At 33.9% G+C, this 13130-nt stretch overlaps 1 protein-coding gene across 1 annotated transcript in view; it reads right to left on the minus strand.

Annotated features, from left to right (window-relative positions):
* Window positions 1–13130, minus strand: part of LOC148947590 (protein VAC14 homolog) — a 242508-nt gene that overhangs the window by 29186 nt on the left and 200192 nt on the right. Inside the window, exons 9-10 of the mRNA XM_089095944.1 lie at window positions 9028–9146; window positions 7614–7693 (exon numbers count right to left, since the gene is read on the minus strand). Coding sequence (XP_088952070.1) covers window positions 7614–7693; window positions 9028–9146 — 199 coding nt within the window. The remainder of the gene's footprint in view (window positions 1–7613; window positions 7694–9027; window positions 9147–13130) is intronic.

Consider the following 13130-nt stretch of genomic DNA (forward strand, 5'->3'; position numbering starts at 1 on the left):
AACTTTTCTGTCAGAAGTAGCAAGTTTTGCTTAACACTAACAAACCTTCTCATCAAAGTAACGATATTTTACTTTAATACTAACATACTTTTACTGAACACACACAAATTTCTCTTAGAAATAATATTTTTCATCAGTGATAACACTTTTTCTGTTTGAACAAGCAAGTTTTCTTCCAAAGATACCAAATTTTTTCTTAGAAGTAACATTTTTATGATTGTGATAACAACTTTTCGGTCAGAAGTAGCAAGTTTTGCTTAACACTAACAAACATTCTCATCAAATTAATGATATTTTACCATAATACTAACATACTTTTACTGAACACACACAAATTTCTCTTAGAAATAATATTTTTCGTCAGTGATAACACTTTTTCTGTTCGAACTAGCAAGTTTTCTGTCAAAGATACCAAATTTTTTCTTAGAAGTAACATTTTTTTATTGTGATAAGAACTTTTCTATCAGAAGTAGCAAGTTTTGCTTAACACTAACAAACCTTCTCATCAAAGTAACGATATTTTACCTTAATAGTAACATACTTTTACTGAACACACACAAAGTTCTCTTAGAAATAATATTTTTCGTCAGTGATAACACTTTTTATGTTCGAACTAGCAAGTTTTCTACCAAAGATACCAAATTTTTTCTTAGAAGTAACATTTTTATGATTGTGATAACAACTTTTCTGTCAGAAGTAGCAAGTTTTGCTTAACACTAACAAACATTCTCATCAAAGTAATGATATTTTATCATAATACTAACATACTTATACTGAACACACACAAATTTCTCTTAGAAATAATATTTTTCGTCAGTGATAACACTTTTTGTGTTCGAACTAGCAAGTTTTCCACCAAAGATACCAAATTTTTTCTTAGAAGTAACATTTTTATGATTGTGATAACCACTTTTCGGTCAGAAGTAGCAAGTTTTGCTTAACACTAACAAACATTCTCATCAAAGTAATGATATTTTATCATAATACTAACATACTTATACTGAACACACACAAATTTCTCTTAGAAATAATGTTTTTCGTCAGTGATAACACTTTTTCTGTTCGAAATAGCAAGTTTTCTGTCAACGATACCAAATATTTTCGTAGAAGTAACATTTTTTGATTGTGATAACAACTTTTCTATCAGAAGTAGCAAGTTTTGCTTAACACTAACAAACATTCTCATCAAAGTAATGATATTTTACCCTCAATACTAACATAGTTTTACTGAACACACACAAATTTTTCTTAGAAATAATGTTTTTCATCAGTGGTAACACTTTTTCTGTTCGAACTAGCAAGTTTTCTACCAAAGATACCAAATTTTTTCTTAGAAGTAACATTTTTTGATTGTGATAACAACTTTTCTGTCAGAAGTAGCAATTTTTGCTTAACTCTAACAAACATTCTCATCAATGTAATGATATTTTACCTTCTGTTCGAACTAGCAAGTTTTCTACCAAAGATACCAAATTTTTTCATAGAAGTAACATTTTTTGACTGTGATAACAACTTTTCTGTCAGAAGTAGCAAGTTTTGCTTAACACAAAACAACATTCTCATCAAAGTAACGATATTTTACTTCAATACTAACATACTTTTACTGAACACACACAAATTTCTCGTAGACATAATATTTTTCGTCAGTGATAACGCTTTTTCTGTTCGAACTAGCAAGTTTTCTACCAAAGATACCAAATTTTTTCTTAGAAGTAACATTTTTTTATTGTGATAACAACTTTTCTGTTAGAAGTAGCAAGTTTTGCTTAACACTAACAAACATTCTCATCAAAGTAATGATATTTTACCTTAATACTAACATACTTTTACTGAACACACACACATTTCTCTTAGAAATAATATTTTTCCTCAGTGATAACAATTTTTCTGTTCGAACTATCAAATTTTCTACCAAAGATATAAAATCTTTTCTTAGAATTAACATTTTTTTATTGTGATAACAAATTTTCTATGAGAAGTAGCAAGTTTTGCTCAACACTAACAGACAGTCTCATCCAAGTAATGACATCTTACCTTAATAGTAACATACTTTTACTGAACACACACACAAAGTTCTCTTAGAAATAATATTTTTCGTTTCTATGTCTGAATCTATTTGTTTACATGTCTGGGTTGGTGTTTGGTTAGGTTAGGTTAGCTAAGATAGGTTAGGTTAGCTAAGTTAGGTTAGGTTATCTAGTAAACATTTCTCCATGTTTAAGTCAGGTTAGGTTAACTTATCATGAGCGCTCATGATAAGCCAACCTAACCTAACTAAAGCATGGTACAAAGTCGAAATGGGGGGATTTTCCGGCGAGTATGGTAAGGTTAGGATAGATCAAGTTAGGTTAGGTTAAGTTAGGTTAGGTTAGCCTACGTACGCGTGCGTACGTAGGCTAACCTAACCTAACCTAACTTAACCTAACCTAACTTGATCTATCCTAAAGAAAGCATACAAACCCTCAAGAAAGGCATAAAAAAATTTGTTTATATCCATTTTTGTTACGTTTTTGCGAGTCAGACAAACATTTCATGGGGGGGGGGGGTTCAAGCCCCCAACCCCGTGAATTTGTACTTGCGATTGGTGTAAGACGTGATGCGCGCGCGCGCGCGCGCGCGCGCGCGCGCGCGCGCGCGCGCTGCGCGCGCGCGCGCGCGCGCGCGCGCGCGCGCGCGCGCGCGCGCGCGCGCGCGCGCGCGCGCGCGCGCGCGCGCGCGCGCGCATATATATATATATATATATATATATATCTATATCTATATCTGCGCGCGCGCGCGCGCGCGCGCGCGCGCGCGCGCGCGCGCGCGCGCGCGCGCGCGCGCGCGCGCGCGCGCGCGTGCATGTACGTGTGTGTGTGTGTGTGTGTATATATATATATATATATATATATATATATATATATACATATATATATATATATATATATATATATATATATATATATATATATATATATATATATATATATATATATATATATATATTATTATTACGTAACTGACTCATTTTTAGGCTAATTTTTATTTAGGCTCATTTTTAGGCTAATTTTGACGAATTTTAGGCCCTCTCAATAACAAGAAAAAATTAGCAAGAGACTGCAAAACAACTCAAGACATTGACATCCAATACTTATCACGACACCCCCCCCCTCAACCTTTTGGAAGACTAGCTATTATTTATTTTCTGTCATGAAAAACCTGTAAAGACTAAAAGTTAAGTCAGTTAATGCTAGACGCAAAACCCATAAAACTTCAATTTATTAAATTAATTTAGTAATTAGTATTTCTCAATTTAGTAATTCAGAAATACTAAATTAAGTCAGTTAAAGCTAGATGCAAAAACCATAAAACTTCAATTTAGTAAATTAGTTTAGTAGTTAGTATTTCTCAATTTAGTAAGTGAGAGATACTAGATTCAGTAATTCAATAATTCCTTAATTTAGTAGTTTAGTAATGGAAATTGAAATATAAATAAAAGTCCTTACTTTGTCTTTTGCTTAAGATAAAAATTCATTCATGATTCATCAATTAGATTTCTACAGAAATTTTGGATAGAAAATTCCTGTCTGGAGTTCTTTTTATTGAGTTTTATGAGCGTATTGAAACCCTAAAATGTTAGTTTATTTTGACGAATGAGCAAACAGACAACCAAAATGAACGTTTTATTAGAAATTAATATAGATAGAGTTTAATCGTAAGAGCAGAAGTAGTAATAGTAGTAGCCCTGAAAGTACCAACTTAATACCCTCAGTCGGTCTTGGGATATTACTAAGACGGCTTATTGGCAAACAGCGTATCTACGATGGCTTTTGATTTAATTTTAAAGCAAAATTTAGTTGTAAAGCACAATGGACAAATTGCATAACTGTGAGGGGGGGGGGGGGTCGACATAATCAATATCCAAAATTTTGATTGGAATATGTTTGGAGAATTATTGGACTTGGGAGGAGGGCTGCGTGCCCTCCAATCACTTTTGAAATTAAAAGGGCACTAAGCTTTTAATTTCAAATCGAATGAGTTCCTTTAAAAGCTTCTATGATAGCGCTGTGCTGCCTATGACATTGCTTATATGTATGCATGCATATAGCTTTTTTTAGTTCAATTCAAACACCTCCTAAACAATTCTAAGAGTTTTACCTTAATACACTTAGCGTCATTAGTCACAGCAATCGTAGTATTAGTATTAATAGTATACACATAGTGCCTTCTGGTTAAATCAAAAATCCGCCACAAACAACCCTAAAAGGTCCAACTTACTAAAGTAACCCATTCTTGAGATATTGCTGTCTCACCCTTTTGACAATCATCATGCTCCTAGTTCGTTTTGATTTAGTTCAACATCCCACTAAATATTCCTTGACAGTTTCATATTAATACCCTTAGCTGGAGTAACAGCAATAGTAGCATTAGTAGCAGTATGCGCATAGCTGCTTTGGTTTCCTTCAACAATCCCCTCAACACACGCTGAAAGCTCCAACTTCATAGCATAAGTCATTCTTGAAGAATCGCTGATAAGTCCTCTTGACAACATGCATGCACACATTGTGTTTCGAATTATTTAAGTACTGTTCCAATATTCCCCAAAATATTCGCCTTAATACACTTAGATTTAGTAGCAGTCGTAGTAGTGCCATTAGTAGTAATAGTAGTAGCAGTAAAATGAATAGTGGTAGCTTTAAGCTTTATTAGAAGTAGTAGTAGTAGCAGCAGTCATAATAGTAATAGCAGTAGTAGCACTAGTAGTAGTGGCGGTAGCAGCAGTAGTAGTAGATGCAGTATCATTAGGATGCAAATATTTTCTTTTGGTTAGTTGAATATCCAACACAACAAGCCCTGGAAGTTTCAACTTCACATACCAAACTGTTACTAAGATGTTGCTGATACGCCTTTTTGACAACCTGCATACAGACATCGTGTTTGATTCAGCTCAACCCACTCCCCCACCTCAATATTCCCTAAAAACGTACTTTCACACCTTTAGGCATAGTTGTAATAGTAGTCACTGTAGTATTAGTATTAGTACTAGTACTATTAGTTGTAGGTCTAGCAGTAATAGCAGTAATAGCACTAGCACTAGTAGCAGCAGTGGTATTAACATATTACCTCTTGGCAAGTTGAGCATCCATCATCAAGCCCTGGAAGATTTAACTAAACACAATTAGGTGTTGCTATGGCATTGCTGATATGACATTTTGGTAACCTGTATATTCATAGTTTTAATTTAGTTCAGCTTCCCTAAACACTTCCTCTAATTTTCATCTTAATACTCTTAGCCTTACAAGTAGTTACAATAGAAACAGTAGTTGAAGTATTAGCATTAGTAACAGTAGTAGTAGTAGTATTAAAAGTAGCAGTGGCAGCAGTATTAGCTGAGTGCCGATATTACCTTTTGGTCAATTGATCTTCCCCTTTAAGCATTCTCGGAAAGTTCCAACTTAGTACTCAAACCCATTCTCGAAATACGCCGTTTTGACAATCTGCAAGCACATAGTATGTTTTGATTTAGTTCAAACTTCTCATCTCCCCTTAATATTCCCTGAAATTTTCACCTTCATATGCTTAGCCTTAATATTACTAATATCATAGTAGTAATGGTAGTAGTAGGAGAAGTAGTAGGCGTAGTAGTGTTGCATTAGTAGGAATAGTAACAGTAGAAGCAGCAGTATTACTTAGTAGCATGTAAATGTTACCTTTTGGTCAATTGAATATCCTCCTCATGATGCCCCGGAAGTTTCATCCGGATATGGTAAGCCGTTCCAAAAGTATTGCTGATACGCTCTTTTGACGTCCTTTTCATCTTAATACTCTTAGCCTTAGAAGTAGTATTTGAATTATTTTAGTAGTAGTAGTATTAGTAGTGCTAGTAGTAAAATTAGCAGTGGTAGTGGTATTAGTAATGGCATGCATATATTCTAATTTGTTGAATTAATCTTCTCCTTTAAGCATTCTCTGAAAGTTCCAGATTATCACCCAAGTCCATTCTTGAGGTACACCCTTTTGACAATCTGCATGCCCATAGTGTGTTTTGATTTAGTTCAAATTTCCTGTCAATTCTCTAAAATTTTCAGCTTCATACGCTTAGCCTTAATAGTACTAGTATCATAGTAGTTGTGGTAGTAGTAGAAACAGCAGTGGCAATAGTGGTCTTGTATTAGTAGTAGCAGTAACCCTAGTAGCAGCAGTAGCATATGGCCTTTGGTCAGTTGAATATCCCCCTCATGATGCTCTGGAAGTTTCATCCTGATACGAAAAGCCAATCCAAAAATATTGCTGATACACCTTTTTGACAATCTATATGTACATACTGTGTTTTTATTTAGTTTAACTTTCCCGTCAACATTTCCTCAGATGTGCATTTCAATATCCTCAGTTTCTGTAGTATTCGGTACAGCAGCAGTAGTTTTAGTGGTAGAAGTAGTAGTAATAATACCGTGCAAATATTGCCTTTTTGGTCAATTGATCATCTCCCTTATCATTTTCTGAAAGTTCCAAATTACCTACCATTTGTTACCTACCGTTGGAGTTACCCCCTTTTGACAACCCGTATGGAAATAACGTGTTTTCAGTTAGTTCAACACTCCCCTCAATATTTTGAAAGACTCACCGGAATGCTCTTCGTAATTTTGTAAAGTAAAAATCAAACATACCCATTTTTCTCAAAAGGCATATAGTATATATAAATAATGGACGAATTGTATAACTTGGAGCACTTGCCCTCAGGGCTGTGTGTGTGTGTGGGGGGTGACATCCCCAAAGACATGATTACTGGACCTTTCAACTATGCTGAATAATGACATCTCAAAATTTTGATAATATATGTTTGGGGGAATGAAGGGCGTGAAGGAGGAGCTGGTTTCCTTCCAATCATTTTAGACTCTGAAAAATAGCACTAAAACTGTGAGATTTCCAATCGAATTATCTCCTTTCGAAGTTTCTACGGCAACTCCTTCTACATGAAGTGTCTTAGTCAGACAAAAAAAAGAAGAAAAAAACGGATCTCCTGATTCTCTGCCTTCGGTCGGGAGTGCGATACATTGTGGGGGAAAATATCTAAGACTTTCCTTGTTTTTTCCCCCAGGTACCCAGGTACAGCTGGGTCAACTCTGGCCAAGCTTACAGAGCCTCACCTCTGACTCCCATTCCATACCCAGCGACACTAGGACTTGAGCCTCGGTCCTCAATGACAAGGGATTTCTTGTCGGGCACGCTAACCTTCGGCTAGAGCGAGTCGTGATTGCATTAAACAGGTGCTGTGAAATAAATTAAGGCACTTAATGTTCATAGATAGTAATATGTTTATCAAAATGAAAACAGTTTAGTTTTATATAGTTTCAAGGACAAATGGCGACAAATACACACTGGCTTAAGTTACGAAGTTACTTTTATTATTGCTTCTTTTTACCAGGCTGGAAATTGCCCCCACCTATTGGTGCATATATTACGTGTAGTTTTCCTTCAACGGACAGTATTACTGCTAAAATTAAATGCTGTTGAAAATACAATTCTTGAACTAGCGGCTGGTTAGTACTGATATTTGAACAGTAATAAGATAAATGACAATTCAATGTTTCGTAAATGATTAGTAATAATCAAAAAGAAGAAAAGATACTTGCATGCAAAAACTGGCGATTCAATTAGCTGTACCAAGCGATCTATGTCTGTTAACAGGTCCAAGGTTATGTCCAAGTTTGTGCTAGGTAAGAAAGTCAAGGAAACAAAATATGGCAAAAATTATATGGCGATGAATGGTATAAAAACAAAAATATTAAAAAAAACCAAACAAAGTTATGTCAACAACCTCACACGAAATGCTGATAAATACCAACACCAATCGTCTACTGAAGAATACACCAAACGGAAATTCTTATTTTATACGAAGAACAGAAACATATTAATTTTGATTTTGTTTTACCTTGACTTTTCTTTATTAATACTAGTTTTAATTTCAGCAATTTAATTTTTTAACTTAATTTTACAAACAATTTCATAATAAATGTGGATTGTGGAATCAATGTAAAATATTTTGATGTGGAATTAATGTGGAATAAATAACGTGGATATTAATCTTATTTTATTTACATTTAAGGTGCAATGAGATACATAAAGCCAGTCTTGAAAATAAGCACACATTTTTTGGCGATTTTTGAGTTTTACAGTCAATATAATTTTACCTTCGAGCATTCACAGGAATTTTTTCTCAAACATAAATATTTTATTACAATAAATAAATAAAATGCCAGATAAAACTACTTCCGAAATTTGACACTGAATAATTATTACATTTATGTTTATTATTATTTTTCATTTAATATATTTACTATTATATATTTATTATATTTATATTTAATTATCATTAATATTATATTTATTATTATATTTAAGGCTAAATAAATGAGTAAATACTAGAATCTACTTAGTAACATCGTCCCAAATCAGGCACAAAAAAAAAAAAAAAAAAAAAAAAAAAAAAAAACAATCGTTCCATTTTTATGTTACATATTGTGGTCTAAACCTAAACAAAGTATTTCAATCAAAACAAGCAATAATTTTTTTTATTATTATGGCTATTTTAAGATTTGCTTAAATTAGGTCGCTCGAGGTATATCTTTCAAATTTTCTTACTTAACAATTAAAGTTCAGGTTTGAACCATGCCTCATTCATTAATTTTTTTTCAACTTTCTCTACTTTTAGACTTGCTAGCATTGACCCTTAAATAGCTCACAACCACCTTTAAAATTTTCGCCTTAGAAAAAAAAAACTAGATTCAGGCTTGAAGCATGCTCCATACAAAATATAAAAAAAAAACTGCATATTACTACGACGTTTTAGGCAGGCACAGCTTACAAGCCAGAAATGTCCAGGTTCATTTCATTCTTCTGCACTCTTGTACGCCTGTTTTTGAGGGGGGGGGGGGTGAACAACTAATATCCCTCCTCCCTTTAATTCCTGGGTAAAAGCCTGCTATTCGATTATTTAATGACTTAAAAAACAAAAACATAATAAAAATACTTAAAACAAAAGGATACTAATACATCACGAGATCCTTGGCATGTTCATAGTTTTGACTAAGAAGACATAACGACAAGGCAGCAATCGGGTTATGACTAAATGACCGGTACAACGTGCAAAACAATTCACAGCTTTCCTGAAAAATGAGAAAACATTAATAGAAAAAAGGTACTTGTCAATTTCAATTCAAATATTTCAATACTTGTCATCTATCTTGCACACGCAAGATAGATGATAAAGGAAACTAGTCAAACGGGCATCAGTCAATAGAGGATTGGATCGTAAAGCGTGGTTTGTCATTGCGTTTACAATATTTAAACATTTTTTTTTTGGGGGGGGGGGAGGTTCGGGGTAAAAGAGGTACCTAGGCTAGGTAACGTATTTAATATATGCTATGCTTTACCCCCCCCCCCTCCCTAGTTTGCAAATATATAGCCAAAATTTGCTTTTAAACTATTATATTTTTATCATATTTTGTTTTATTTCATTAGCATTAACCAAACTTGACTTCTCGCGTGTGTAACAGTTATTGACAATATAAACCAAAACAGTTATAAACCAAAAAAATTTATTTGAGTGAAAAGCATTGATTTGGTCTAATTGATCGACTATATTGTAGAAGCAGTAGTATAATATATATATATGTATATATATATATATATATATATATATATATATATATATATATATATATATATATATATATATATATATATATATATATATATTATCATATGTGTATATAATGGAGTTTATTAACATTGAAAAGTGCGAGCTTATAACTTTCAACAGGGCTAAGAGCGATAGTATTTCCCTTGTAAGTCATTCAGTCCCTGCTGTTTCAGAGTTGAAATACCTCGGGTTAATGATTTCTGAACCGCTCCACAAAACCAGGAAATCCACTGTGACGAACACAACCACCGCCGTTAAACGTGCTAACAGGATTGTTGTTCCAAATGGGGGGCGATACTCCGGGAAATCACTCGCTTCTATTTATTGTTCAGTGTGCCAACCTCACGTTATTTACCTCACCGGTGCGGCTCAACTACTTGCCGAGAGCGACACACATAAAATTAGTAAGTGTTATTTTAGATACGCAAAGTTTCTGTTGTTTATTCCTAAGCGGCATCGAAATTCCCGTCTTGAAAAATTTGGAATTATGAATCCAGTCAAAGAATGGTCAAGAATCCGTGAGAAGTCTGTGATAAAAGTAATACTGAATAGACGACGTTTTTCTCCACTAATAACTAAAGTGTTTCTTTTTATTGGTGTATTTAGTTTTTTCCTTTTATTCTTCCTTGCACTATAATCTTTTAACTCACTGACCCACAAAATCGCATGATGCCAACACAGCTACACACACCCCTCCTCCATCCCAATCTATCCAAAGCCTCCTATTTACAACCTCCCAAGAGGTTCCCATTTCCCTTAAATTTTTCCTAACGAGATTCTCCAAATCATTCGAGGAAGATCTGGTTTCCGTTTTCCATAGATGGTTGGCCGACAAGGACGATCTTTAGCAATCTGCCATACTTCATCCACAGAACGCATTTGCGCCCATAAGCTGAATTTTAGGGGAGGGAGCTTAGCTGGTCTATTCGGCATTTCCAATGCTGTATAATAGAAATCTCAAAACAAAAATATGAAATAAAAGGCAGCATCATTCAGCCAGGGGGAGGGGCTGGAGCCCCCCTCTGCCCCCCCCCCATATGAGCACCTATGAAGAACGTGTTCTCACCATCTAAGCTTTTATCTCATTACAGCCCTAGAAAGCGGGCTATAAAGATTATGTATATTCATATAAATATTTCTCCAATGTAATTTATTATTAAAATATTTTACCGTTTGTATAAAGTTTATAGCAAATTGAATAACCGATAATAGGCAAATTAACTATACTAAAGCGGACAATGGTTCAAAATTATCGAGCATTACAAAGTTTAAAAACTAAATTTACTTTGAAATGGCACATAAAGAATGTGCATGCATTGCGTAATTTCGAATTTGATTATGTATGAACATTTTTAAGAGCACATTGTAAACGTATTTATGTTCGGGTGCAAAATTGGAGCCAATGGGGTAAAGGAAAACTGGTGAAAAAATCAGCAAGACTTTTTGAAAACAAGAGAAAACAAGAGAACAGTAAGGCATTACAAACCGCTAAAAGTAATTTGCTTAGTCAATTATCCAGAAAATCATAATAAATTATACATAGGTTTACGAAAGTAAAGATATTGAACCTTATCAAAGAACAATAACAGATAGGCTTTAGGTAATTTGAAATTTCAGTTTCACTCTATTAAGGACGTAATTGTCAGTTAAGCCTTTTCCCATGTACTCTGTCCAAATAACAAAGAGTATGAATAACTTATAAAAGCGGATACTGGCGCTAGTGCTGTCAAAACACCATCAACGCCATCTAGCGTTTTGCTACACTTTTTTTTCAGGAGGAATTTTTAAATTTTGCAATCGTTTTTCTATCAGTAACTGAGATTAGACGCTCATTATTGAACTAATTTTACCAACTACACAAATTAAATTGATTATTCTTATTATTAGTACTGAAAAAAAATGTCAAGAATCGCCAAACGCTAGATGGTATTGGTATTTTTTTTTGTCTACACTAGCGCCAGTTCCCACTCTTCTATGTTACTCATACTCTTTAGACAATACTGCATAATAAAATGAGTGCTAACATTGCCAATTCCTTTTCATCATTTTAAGGATTTTATCACCTTCCTCTTGAAAATAGTATTTTCAACTTTTTACATGCAAACCTTGGAAAAGGGAAATACAATCTTTGCAAGCATATTCAAGCTAATTTAATCCCAAAGCCTGAGAATCCAGACGCTCATTCGATATTTATCTGCTATAAAAACATAACATTTCGTAACTTTTTTCAACTTATTGAATTTCACACATTTCAACTTATTGAATATCACACCCTGTTTAAAGGTTCGGCATCGGCTAAGTTTCGTAGTTATTTTCAACTTATTGAATATTCACACCCTGTTTAAAGTTTTTGCATCGACTACCCCCCAAGAAATCCCCTCAAAGTTTAGTTTGTCTTTTTTTATATTCTCAACCAAGCTTCTAAATGGTTCCTATTTTCTCTTATCCTTTCAAAGGTTATTTAGTAAATCTATTGAAGGATGTGCCTAAGTTCGAGGTATCCTTGCATCTTGAGTCCGAGCCTTTTAAACCCACATCGTACTCCACCCTGGCCCATATGAAGTGGGATCAAGCCATTAAGTTCATAAAAACTAGATCTTTGCATGTTCCTACTCAGCTCAATTCCCAAAATTGTCAAAATTAGCTTTTTCCTCTTATTCACCAGTTTTGAGTTTATGACATACCCACTATAAACTTATTTCGTTTTTACTTATTAATATTAATCACAATATAGTAATACAGCTTCCCACTGGTATCCCTGTCTCTATCCTGGATTAATAACCTAAAGGAATTTGAACAATAGGCTATACGAAAAATGTGGTTCAATACTGCTCCCTAGGGCTATAATGAAAAAAGTTTGAAGTGGCTTTATAATGAAAAAAGGTCATTGTGCGGATGAAGGATGACAGATTGCCGAAGATTGTTCTTTTCGGCCAACCGTCTAGGGCTAATCGGAAAGCAGGCCGTCCTCGTCTGGGGTGGGAGGACATCATAAAGAAAGATTTAAAGGAAATGGGAACTTCCTTGGCGGGCGTAAAAAGGGAGGCTTTGCATAGATTGGGATGGAGAAGGAGCGTGCGTAGCTGTGTTGGCCTCAGGCGGCTTGGTGCTACGGTGAGTTGTTAGAAGTAGTAGTAGTAGTAGTAGCCCAATGCTACACACTCGGCAAGCATAATACAGCCCAAAATATATAATATACTGTGATATATATATATATATATATATATATATATATATATATATATATATATATTATATATACTCATTTAAGAGTATTAAATAAATATACAAATATATATATATATGTATATATGTATATATATATATATATATATATATATATATATATATATATATATATATATACGCATATATACACATATATATATATATATATATATATATATATATATATATATATATATATATATATATATATATATATATA

The sequence above is a fragment of the Artemia sp. Qi Xiang Cuo genome, chromosome 10 (genome assembly GCF_049724085.1).
Source record: "Artemia sp. Qi Xiang Cuo chromosome 10, ASM4972408v1, whole genome shotgun sequence".
Taxonomy (NCBI): Eukaryota; Metazoa; Arthropoda; class Branchiopoda; order Anostraca; family Artemiidae; genus Artemia; species Artemia sp. Qi Xiang Cuo.